This window comes from Pyxicephalus adspersus, chromosome 3 (genome assembly GCF_032062135.1).
Source record: "Pyxicephalus adspersus chromosome 3, UCB_Pads_2.0, whole genome shotgun sequence".
Lineage (NCBI taxonomy): Eukaryota > Metazoa > Chordata > Amphibia > Anura > Pyxicephalidae > Pyxicephalus > Pyxicephalus adspersus.
In genome coordinates this window covers 124454092-124466859 of record NC_092860.1, presented here as the reverse complement: position 1 = coordinate 124466859, position 12768 = coordinate 124454092, and the positions used below count along the sequence as shown (strand labels likewise).

The 12768-nt window shown below is 36.4% G+C and overlaps 1 protein-coding gene across 1 annotated transcript in view; it reads right to left on the bottom strand.

Annotated features, from left to right (window-relative positions):
- Positions 1-12768, bottom strand: part of CORIN (corin, serine peptidase) — a 125686-nt gene that overhangs the window by 67931 nt on the left and 44987 nt on the right. The window contains exons 3-4 of the mRNA XM_072406258.1: positions 8692-9102; positions 1569-1779 (exon numbers count right to left, since the gene is read on the bottom strand). Of these exons, the coding sequence (XP_072262359.1) occupies positions 1569-1779; positions 8692-9102 (622 nt within the window). The remainder of the gene's footprint in view (positions 1-1568; positions 1780-8691; positions 9103-12768) is intronic.

Here is a 12768-nt window from a genome sequence, read left to right as displayed (position 1 = left end):
TTGAAATTCCAACAACTTCCAAATAAATTTCACTCACTTCACTAACCACCATCTCTGCCATATCAACATACTGTAAAAAATATAGACATGTTTGTAAATCAGTTGCCTTAATTCCATAACTTGTAATACTTTCACCTACTTTTTATCAATTACATTTTTTTTTTTAAATCGAAGTCTTTTTTTTTAATACAAAGTTTAAAAAGTATTTAAAACTCAAAAACACTCAATCAAGTTTAATTATTCAGATGTCAACGACACAAATACTTCTTAACACTTTCAATTTCTAAATAACTTCTAAGATGTTATATTGCCATCAAATCTTAACAGATCAAGGACCGGAAAGAAAACAAAATCACAGGAATCACATTTATTGATATATTTGGTCTTTATAACCAAAAAAGTTAACACAAAAAATAGTCTCAAAAGGTTTTTTATTTAAAAAATGAAAACAGACCTATACTGGGCAAAGTAATAGGTTTATAAAATCATTTACATTCAAGCTAATCTTTCTTTAACTGTTGATAAAAAATATCTAATGCAAAAGCATTAGATGCTGTCATGTGGAGGAAATATGCACATAAAGACAAAAAGCTTATATAAACTAAGCGATTACGTAAACTACCATTTCTGACCTGGCGGATCCTCTTCCTTTAATACTGTTTGAATCCCTGACCCAGAATGAGTATACAGCACAGGTATTTGTACATCCAGGCAATTATTATTTTAAATCAGTGGTCGCCAGCCTTTTCGGACCTATGGACCACTAAATGCATTGACTCTGAACCGCGCATGCGTGGGGAACCATGTGTCACTCAAACGGGAAGAAACTTTCCCCAGAGTGATGTCATAAATCCAGAACCCGCCCACTCTCCCAGCGCAAGTCTGAGCCTGCAATGAGGAAGTTGGTGGGTTGTGTCCAAAGACACAACCACCCACCGCCCTGAGTCTACAATCCTTACGGGAAACATGGTCTGCGGTTCTGGCCGGTACGCCCCCACCCAGCGAAGTCAGGAAAAGGAAAACACCGGCCAAAGCTGCCGACCACCAAAAGTTGGCGACCACTGTTCTAAATCATGTCGCTGTACCAGTAGTTAGTAAGGGAGGCACAATAGTACACCAATGAAAATATGGAATAAAATGCAAAACAATGCACGTCATGTAGAAAATTGCTATTCAATAATAAATTAGGAGCTTATATTTAAGCCTAATGAAAATACACAGTACTTTAAGCCATATAAATTATATTGAGTATATTTAGGTCCAAAAGCCCACTTATATAAAAAAGGTAACTAGTTCACCTATTTTATCAGAATGCTGTTTAAAGTAGTTTTTTTAAATTGCCCTTTGTATGGCCAGCATAAGACCACACGTATCTTTGGTTCACCCTACAAAATAACTTCCAAGGAAATCTTCTCACTGCTTGATTTTAAACAATGTGGCAAATGTTTTGCTGTCATGCCTCCTCTGCTAAGTCATGTGTTTAGCACACAAATAGTTTAGTGCAGATTAGATAACAACTATTCCACACAGAGTGATTGTAATCATTGATGATATGAGCTCCCAAATACCTGTCATCGCCAAGACTGATGCATTCAGGAAGAGCCAAGCTACAGCCAAACAGCATGATGTGTTGATAGCAGCTGAGGCGGCTGAGATAGCCAAAGAACTTTAGGAACATCTCCATATCGATGCTCTTCACAAATGAGTACACAGATTTTGGAACAGTAAGGTTGTACGGCAGCATTTGGCACTGGCTGTATGTGATGTTTACACAAGTGTCTGAAAAATACAAAAAAAGGCAAAATAAACATAACCACTACACTGAAAGTACAATGAACATTCCAGAATATACTGAATATTAGACATGCAATGACTGCTGTCCGACACACAACATAAAGTGGAAACAGTTCAGAACAAGATGACAAACAAAATTAGTGTTATTGCCTTTAGAAAAGCATTAGATTCATAGGAGTGTTTTGTTAGAACCCTAAGAGCCAATAGGCTAAGAAAGCATTCACTTAGACCCTAAACATTCACTCAGAAGTTAAAGTAGCCGGAAAAGAGTAATGTAGGAATAGTAGGAAAAATACGCTTAAGAACATTTGATCCTAAGAGAATATATCCAAAAGAACAATTACTCAGAAAAGAAAAGTATTTGACTTTGCTCCATCTCCACATCAGCCAAAGATTTACACCCCATGCAAAAATCCAATCCCTAGGACTAGTAAACTCAAGTTTGGTTATATATGCATCTTTGGTGGATGAATTGTTATGCAAATTGTTTTTCATACAAAGACTCTCTGCATTGTTCTCTGACTAGAAAAATAGCATCAGAATTAAGTTTCTATTACAATAATGATTATACTACAGGTAGGCATAATTTGTTCAAGGCAGACATACCAATAGATAATGTTTGAGTTTATTCTTCATTACCAACAGCAGCAAGTATTTTTGCTCCCACAATAATGGAACATTCTCCTAAACAATGACATACACGCTTCCATGTATGAATGATATCCTGAAAGACCCACAAGATTTACAATGCCCTGTCATGTGGGAGAAGGTAACTTCTTTCTCAGCCACATGTCCTATTTTATTATTATTACCCAGTATTTAAATAGCACCATCATATTACACAGCACTGTACAAAGTCCATAGCTAGGTCACTAGCTGTCCTTATGTTTTTGGGATGTGGGAGGAAACCCATGCAAACACAGGGAGAACCTGCAAACTTCATGCAGATAGTGACCTGGGTGAGATTCAAACCTGGGACCCAGCGCTGCAAAGGCCAGAGCACTAACCACTGAGCCACCACTCTGACCTGTCCTAGGCTTACATGTCCATCTATTTTGGGTGCCTGGGACCTCTTTAGTCATGATCATGATTGTGAATGATTTCCCTCGAAGCCCACTTTCTAAACCTTAATTTAGATATTTCTGCTTTTTTGGTACACAGTTGACAAACCTCGGCTGTTCTGGCCTGACTAGAAGCTAACTGAGCACAGTACTGGCTTGATCCCCTTTAACAGAATCCATGGGTAACATTAGGGGTCTAATAGACTGACGTATATAGCCCACAGGGTAACATTAGGGGTCTAATAGACTGACGTATATGGCCCACAGACCTGCACAGGGGACATGCTTGGGGACAGCGGTTGTAATGCAGCTCCTGGCTAATGGCCCCCTGGCAGCTGTTCGGCCTCCTGCATTGCTGCACTGTTTCCTAAGGAACAAGTGTTTGCAAATTTGATAGTGGGCAGCACCAATTCAATCTCTAAAGGCTGCCACAGGTGAGACACTACAAGTAGCATCTTACCCAGAAAGAAGAAACTGCACTGCAACCTCAAAAGCAGTCTGGACATAGCCTAATGATACAATACTGAATCTTTATTATCGTCACATGCACACAGTTTATTGTTCCTTAATAACTTCTCTAATGGCCCCACAGCAATAGGTACACCATTGATTACAAGTAAATACATGGCTACAGGTATCAGGCAGTTTTTCCACCATTTGGCTGCTTGTTAAGGTACATGGGCACTGTTGACAATGGATGCTCCATAAATGGGTGATAATTATTACATGGCAGTATATAAATCAGTATATGCACACAAAAATTTTATTCTTCACATGAGAATCTTTGATGTGCTGAAATAATAAAATGTCTAGACAATTATTTACTTTTACATAAATTTGCAGATTCTGGAAGTAGACGTATTAAATAGGCTTTTAAGAGCTACCCTGATGAGTAAATGATCTTCTGGTAATAGAGGTTAATGACACTTGAACAGTTGTCACAAGACTGGCTTCAACAACATTAAAGAGAGACCATTATATTAGTCTCTATGTGCCGATGGTGACCACATACTCCATGGAAAATATCATCTTACATGTAAGAATATAGGACTGTTGTTACAGCGAGATTTCAAATAAAGTTCTGGGTTTGTTTCTGCTTGTCACAATTTATTAGCTCACTGTATCCTTCATTTCTCTGAATACTCAGCAGAAACCAAGATACTGTCTCCGATTATAAATCGTATGGTTATGATTACTGTTCTTTTTTATAGCACTAACATATTCCACAGCCTTTCACTTTTAGGAAGGAAAATAATTATACAAAGCTTAAGTAACGAAATATTAAAACAAATTGTTCACATGAGCTTACATAGAAGAGGATCGTGGGCTCAGTTACTTATTCACTGCAGCAATTTTACAGCCTGAGTTTATATAGTTTTAAAATACAAAGCTGTTGAATGCAATACGTTGCAAATCATGATCAGTAACCTTTGAACATGTTTTGTCTGCACAAAACCTCCTTTAGAAACGTATTGATGGCAGTACTAAAAGCTTGCCAGGGAGCTGAATTTTCATCATAGGTTGTACTTAATAGGAACAATTAGAAAAGTAATAATAACAGAATGATAGTATACATCATGTCACAGTCATTTACTTTATTATATATTTTGGAATATTATTCAGTGAAAAGAGAGAACAGTTTGAGGATATTTTAAAGGTGCTGACTAAGGTTCAAGTTTTTTCACAGAGTGTTTGAATCAAGTATTTTACACTCTAATGGGCTGATGCACTCAAACTAGAGGAAATTAGAACATAATTGTCAATCACAAATAATCCCATTTCACATCGGGATTCTCCTTTTCTATTGGACAACTGATTGGTCACTATAGACAACAACTTTTTTTTCTCTGCTTTACAAAGATTTCCATAATGCAAAGTTTTAGTTAATATATTTTTTAAACTAGAAAACTTTAGCCTATTCTCCAGCCTGAAGTAGAGGAGCTAAATACAGGTGAAATTCATTATCATTTCTCTTTTTCATAGTGTTTCCAATTTACTCTTTTCTTTGTGCAACTTCACAGACAACAAGTTCTGGTGTGTTGACATTTCAGCTCAGGTAGGGAAAAGGAAATGTTCATTTTACCTTGATGGTAGCCATAGAGGTATGGTACTTTTGTTTTCCATTAAACTGTTTTTTTTTTGTTTTTTTTTGCATGAAGAAGGAGTTACATGTTTTGTTGTCTTATGCAGTTGCTGAACCACAGAAATGCCACAGAATGTGAACCCTACCCAGCCCCGGGAAGACCAAAAGACCAGGGAAGCCTGTCTTTATCTAAGATCTGTTATCCACATCAACTATTAAAGGATCAGAATAACCCTGTTTGCAACAGATTTTTGTTCCATGTAGTTGATTTATAACTACATTCTTATTCACCGGTGAAAGATTATGAAAATTCAAGCAGCAATAAAAAAAAGTTATCAACCAGTGTTTCTTTGTCCCCTCCAATCAAAAAAAAGTTTTGGGCTAAAATTTTCAAGTATTTACCAAAAAAGTACATTTTGTATATTTATATTCTAACAAACCCAGCGTCTCATGGCACATACATTCAAAAATTAAGTGCAGTGGATTCCACAGAGCTGCAGATATTTTGTAACACCTTGACAATTGTAATACATTCTCATTGCAAACAATAGCTAAACAAATACATGGAGCGGTAACTAAGCTTTTAGATGCCAATGTGAAAAAGATTAGGTGGGATTTTAGAACATAACTGATTTTATTGTGTATAATGTGTTGATAACCTTGTACCGAAACCAATGAGGAAACATAATATTTATGCAGTTCTATAAAAACAATTTTTTTTCTCTTACACAATAATGGAACCTCTGTCTCTCTACCAGTCACATGTAAATGGATTTTCTTTTTTTGAGCATATGATCAGGGCCAGATTCATACTTTTTTTTCTCCCCTAGGCAGGCTACCTTATGCCACCCCACAAATCTAATGTAACAAGGCTTACAATATTGTAATAGTAGCAAGAGAATGATTGTGATTACAGAAGCTAATGCTGTTACAGTCAGTAACATGTCCCAAAATAAGTACTGAGCTGACAACCAGAAACCTCTACAGAGACACAATCCGTACTGTCAACACAAACATATTCGCAAACTCAGTACCAAATTGACAAATGCCAAACATGTCCGTAGAGTCACAATGAGCACTATACTGATGCAACCACAAATATTTAAGCAGATACACAATCACAACTATAGTAACACAATTATTTTGAAAACAGGGAATCTGACATTCCCTTGTGAGAATCTTCCAGGTTCATGTGTTCAATGGCAATAATTGATTCTGTGCGAATATTTGAGGGAATGTCTGATTCTCTGTTTTACAAGCCAAGTTCGAGCCTTGTTGTCTGAGAGGCACTGCAAAGGCCAAAGAAAAATTTTAATGTGTGGAGGGGACCAGAAGGCATTGCAATTAGGTTTGTGGGGCAGGGAATAGCTAAGAATCATATTGCAGGTGTCTGGGGAGCTGTAGATGGGGCTGGGAGAGATTTGCAAAGAGCTGAGAACTATGAGACAGGCGGAATGACACTGCTAGTAGCTGTTATTTGTGGGAGAACTGCAAGTAGCTCTGAATAGGTCTGGTTTTGTGTAATGCTTGAGGAGATCCCGATACCCCACTCTATGTATGTTGTGCTATAATATTCAAAATAATTTATTGAAAGTAATGGGCACAGATAGTTAAGCTTTGTACACACACATCAGATGATTGTTGCCTAAGACAAATGGTTGTGCCAATCTTCGGTGAAAATCTAACATATGAACAGTGGCCCCTTGACTGATAAGGAAAGAACAGCTAGGTGCCACTCGCTTGTCCCCCTAGCCATTGAACAGGACGGCATTGTGTGTATAATGGAGGTTCATCTGTCACAGAAACAGAGACAATCATCTGACCTCTGACAGGCCTTAGGCTATGAGCTACTTTCAACCACTGATAGTAGTTAACGTATTTGCCAAATTTAACCTGTGATTTTCCTTTTTAGAGCTAAGCAACAACATTGTGCATTCCTCTCTAATATATATGTATGCTTTCCTTCTATCACCTGCCCATAGGAAATATGCAGTGCTTCCAGGTATAAGGAGGGCAATCCACCACATGTGACAGTGCTAGGCCAATCAGAACTGTCACATAGGATATTATTTGTGGCTACAAAGGCCTATATCCTGCACAACACTTTTTTGCTACCTGAATGGCCTGGCCGGGAAGCATAGTAAAGAAACATTTAGTAGCATAATTTAAAAATGCACTCTCTTTACAGCTATGGTTTCCAAGCATGATGCTCAGGCAAAGGTGATTTGATGGTTATCCAGTGACAACTTGGGAAAGCAAAGAATCCCAAGTCTTGCTTAAAGATGTGATAAAATGGTTTTCCAATCGTTTGTGATCCCAAACTTTCACAGGTTCTTTCCAAAAGACCCATGACGTCACCATTGTCTAGGGACTGTAAATGGAAATCAGGGTGTAAGGCTACTACAAGGTATTTTATAATGGTGCTTTTGGTTAGGTATTTACCTGGCAATCTGTCAGCAATAAATTTGCAGTTCATTTGACTATAGTGAAAGAAGGATACATTTTACATTACCTTTCACACATGCATTTCTGTGGCAATTATAATGAAATCAGATCTACAGCACTAAACTTTACTTATTTCCAAATATTGTTGAAAATATACTTGGCACACTTACTTTGAGAGTTCCGGGTATTAATTAGTAGTGGGGATTCATAATGCTAATGGTATTGTGAAATTCTCATAACTTCTAAATTTACATATTTTCTGTTCTTTGGTCTATTTAGACATTTAGACAAACAAGGTAGTTTGCCTATATTTCAACATTTACTATGTTAATATATTTACCCATGGTCACCACTGGAATAAAACGTTTGAGTTATATGTCAGACACAATTACCTGTTTCCTAAAATGTTGAAGCATTGAGACAGGCAGTTGTGTTGTTATACCTATTTCTTAGAAAACAAATTCTAGAAGCTTTACATGTCAGGGAGTTCAAGAACTTGTACTATGACTTTTACCGTCCAAGTCCAAAACCAGCCACTTAACTAGAAATATTACATTTCATCCTATTTTGTTTTTACAAATTTGGATTCCAGAACATTCTGTTTCTTACATTATACTTTATTCCTTTATGGATAATCACATTCCCTGATAGTGTTGTCATTTCTTGTTTCAATACAGAGCCATGTGATGTCTTTATATGTCCTTATATAAACATGCCATTTTAAGAGATGCATCACAAATAAGTGTATCCCTTCATATAAGATATAAATATAGCTTGTCAAGTTAAAAAGAAATTACAAAAGTCTAAAACTTTCAATATAAAGAGCATTTCTTATTTGCCCCATTTTTACCTATCTTCGCAGTTGCCATAAGAGTTAAAATCTCGACCAAGAGATTCTGCCTGTAAGGAATCATGAGGCCTCTCCCCATTAAAATATAGAGACATGATTTAAAGGTTGATGAAGTTTACTTGTCATCCAGCCATTCCAACCCCCCAGCCCCTAGATCCCATTTTTTTGCTACCCAGAGTCCACCAATTTAATACATTGTGGCTAAAAATGTTGGTCAAAGCATGCTGATGTCATTTATGGGCCTCACCTAGGATGTTTTTTCCAACAAGTTCATAAATAATGGACACAAGGGTCCATTATCAAAATGTTTGAAGCTTTTTTTTTAAAGAAAAATATGTAAAAAGCAGCAATTTATTTAAATAATATAAAATGGATCTCAGTTTTAGGCAAACAAATCCCTCAACTCTATGTTCTCTTTTTGTCTCATTGATATAGGGAAAAATAGATATAATTCTCACCTTTTGTGTTATATGTAGGAACTGTTGGAGAGGAACCTTCATCTCCCAAGAACTTTGATGAAACTGTGGTTGGCCAGTGGCTTGCTGTTTCCAACATACTAATACCTCCATGGTGCTTTTTGGTCTTCTCCATTCCTTGCTTTGTGCTGAGTTCCCCCATTGGGGTATGTGTAAAAGGAGCAAATGGATTCTGATGAACAGTATCTTTCTCATTTTTAAAGTTTTTATGATTTTGGTCATTATGAGTTGTATTAGAATTCCACAAAGGATTCTGCACATCCCATTTTGCAAGCGTCCTTTCTGAAGCATTGTCTCCCATCTTTACAAAAGGAATGTGATTAGGTCCTAGTTCAATGCTGTTGGGTAATGGGTCACTTCTATTGAAGGCAAAACAATTTCTGTCTATGACACCTAAAAAAGAAAAGTAAACAGTAAATACCATGTCAGCAATAAATAGCTTTTTTTATGCAAATATTTAAATGTATCCTGTAGAGTTAGTCTACAAAAAGTATTTGCCTCCCTTTAACCTACTTCAAGATGTCTATGCTTAAACCAACACTTTTTATTATTATTATTATTCTTAGTAGAGTTAGTCTACAAAAAGTATTTGCCTCCCTTTAACCTACTTCAAGATGTCTATGCTTAAACCAACACTTTTTATTATTATTATTATTCTTATTCTTATTAAACAGGATTTATATAGCGCCAACATATTACGCAGCGCTTTACATTAAATAGGGATTGCAAATGACAGACTAGAACAGACAGTGATACAGGAGGAGAGGACCCTGCCCCAAAGAGCTTACAATCTAGTAGGTGGGGGAATTTCACACACAATAGGATGGGAGATATGTAGTGGTGGGAAGTTTTTGCAGTGTTCATGACATGGGGTCTCAATGATTTATTATAAAAAATGTTTTTTGATCATGAAGAATAAGATGAGAAACAGGAGACTCCATATTATGATGTGTGGAACTGGTAACTTGTTTCACACAAATATAAAAATCAAATGTGTAATTCAAATGGATATATAACAGTGGTGGGACTTTGGACTGCATAGGACTTTTGCTTCTGTTTTAGTGGAAGTTATATCAGTGAGGGATCCTCTATGTTGGTTGCCACAGTCAATCAAATAACCAGTTTCAATTTTTGACTGAAAAATCTCAAAAAAAATCTCGAAAAAAGTAATACTAATAAATAGTCACACACATTTAAAATACAAAATGCAATACAATAGAAGCTTTAAAATCGTTTTAACATTTGGTTTGAAATTTTTTTTTGTTGAGATTGAAAATTAGAAGTGCAGTCTTAAAAACTCTGGATAGATGAAAAGACAAAAATTGGAGAAGTGAACTCAAAAAAAAAGTCACCAGGAGGTAGACATTTTTGGCAGAGTCTTTTTTATTATTTAAAATATTTATTTAAACTATACCCTGGCTACTGGTTGGGTTTTTTCAGTCTATTCTGTTTTTTAGTCGTCCAATAGCTTGATCACTGTAGACCCTGAAGTCCGCCATGGAGTCAGTGGTGAGGATGATGGCTTTGGGGAATGCTGCAGCTTACTCACACCAATGAGGATTTAGTTCTGCTAATCTTTGACAGGTAAAACTGTTCCCTATGAGATATGGAGATCAGTTTGAATACTCCATAAAGATATCTCTGAATGAAAGCAAAGAATAGATAATACAAATGAAGCAGGCTATGAGTAAAAAGCAGGGAGAAAAAGAGGTTGAAGATAATGTGGAAAGAAATACAGATATGATAGGTGAGGTCTCACCATTAAGACCAGGCCTCCTGTTGACCCTTCTATCCATAATTCATTGTGTACTGTAGGTAGGGATGTCAATATGTACAAATGGAGAAACTGTACAAATGAAACTTCCAGTGACCTGGAAAGAGATCGGAATAGGTGGCTGTGTTGCTATCCAAGGAAACCATGCTAGAATGACATCAGTGTAATGGGAGTGTAAGAAGTTTTATAATACATGTATAAATATTTTTACAATATTGACTTGTCTTAAAAACTGCCTATTACTGTGGATTCTAACAGACATTTACTTGTACCAACCAACAAAAAGGTTCTTTGTCTCTTCAATTTTCTTGTACAAATACTCTTTAAAAGTTTAAACAGAAAAACAATAGGACAATACAGAAAGTCAGAATTTTAGACAAGCAACAGTGTATGAAAAAAAATAAAGTTGTTAAATCCGTACCCAGCCAGGCAAATCTTCTTTTTTAAGAAGAGAGGTCAGCAATGAATACCTATATACTGTATATCCCTAGAAGTTGTCTTGTACTTACTTTATACAGTAAAACCCCAGTTATCCAGAACTCAGATAACGGGAAAACTCAGATAACCGACACCCGACAGCTCCGCTTTCTTGATTGCTCCTGCATCTCCAGCGGATCTGTGGCATGAGTTCTGCATCCAAGTACACATTCCATAGCCCTGCTAGGGCTGCGGGAGTAATCAGGAGAGCAGAGCAGAGCTCCTCTGATTGCTTTGCTCTGTGATTGGCTGAGAAAAGAGAAGCCCTGATGACGGCTCAGGCATCATCAGGGTTTCCCTTTTCTCAGCCATTCAGCACTAGAGGTGAATAGGGACAAGTCTCCCCATTCAAGTCCAGTGCTGAAAGGCCGAGAAACCTCAGTTTAAGAGTAAACTAAGTTAACTGGAATCCACACTTTTCCGGAAATGATGGCACCAGTGGGTGCCGGATAACCGAGGATCTACTGTACATCAATAAATCCATTTAAATACTTTTGTAAATCCCAGAACTGATTGAACAAAAATACCTATTTTCAGGCAGGTAAAATAACCCCCTATATGTATTTCCAATGTGTATATAGCTGTTTGCCTGGAGTTCAGCTGTAAGCCTAATGCATGCAAATGCAGTTGGAAATTGGAAAGTTACATAATCTAATTATACGCTATGAACATTTCTTTAAAACAAAGAAGTATATTAACAGTTTCAAGATAATGTTGAAGAAAATGAAATGTACAGTCACATTAGCAGGCTAGAAAATACCAGCTTGTCTTCATTTCTGTATATCTTTTCAAGGTGTTCACAGTCAATCTACAATATTGTTTCAATTGGCAATTACCTTGATCACACTAGTGATTGCACATAATGATACTGTGTCATTTTTACTTTAATTGCAATTAGGTTAGTGTAGCTTGTGCAGTTTCCTGAACTGAGATAACGTATCCTCTTCATCGGCCTTTAAATGTCATGTATTTTAAGATTATCTCCCTCAGTACTGGTGTTTGAAAGGGCATCGTTCTGCCACAGCATATATTTAGAAACCAGCTATACTGAAAATAGTGCTGGTCATATTTGTTGTAAGAAATGTATTTTTCACGTACGATAAATAAAATGTTCCTACCCTGTGTGGGTTGAATATCGCTTTATCCAACAATAATGTTTGTGCCTGCACACAATGCAGCTGTTCTTACAGAATTCTGTTTTCCCTTCGGTGGAACTAAAGATATAAAATAAATTAAATGATTTGAATGGTGCTCTTGAGTTCATGCTTTAATCTAATAACCATTTCTTTCAAAAAAAAAGAGGAGAAACAGCTTAAATTTAATCAGTCTTGCTTGTGCCATAACTCACTTTGAGTCTTATGTGTGTAAATATATCCCAGGCATTTCATGGTAAAACTATTTTTAGCTATGTCCTAATGTAAGGAGAAATAGAATTCTAAGAGAAGGCTACAATCGGGTTTCTTTTTCAAGAACCGCTGGGAGGAAAATGGATGAAGAGCTGACTCTGATGTCATTGACTGCAGTTACAATAACATTCTTAAGGTTAGAAAAATATTAAAAGTCATTACTTTATTATACATCTACTTATCAGCTTTCACCCGTCATGCTGAAACGGTCCTTTATGTAATAAATTATTTGATTAGCTTTATCTAAAAAAGACAATCATCAAGAAAACATCAATAAAAATAGTATACATCTTTAAAATGCAGAATAGCTAAATTTAAAAAAAAATATTTGCAGTCTCTGCAGTTGCCCGATTTTTAGTTTCATTACCAGCTGATTCTGTTGGTTTTTCAGTTACTTTAACA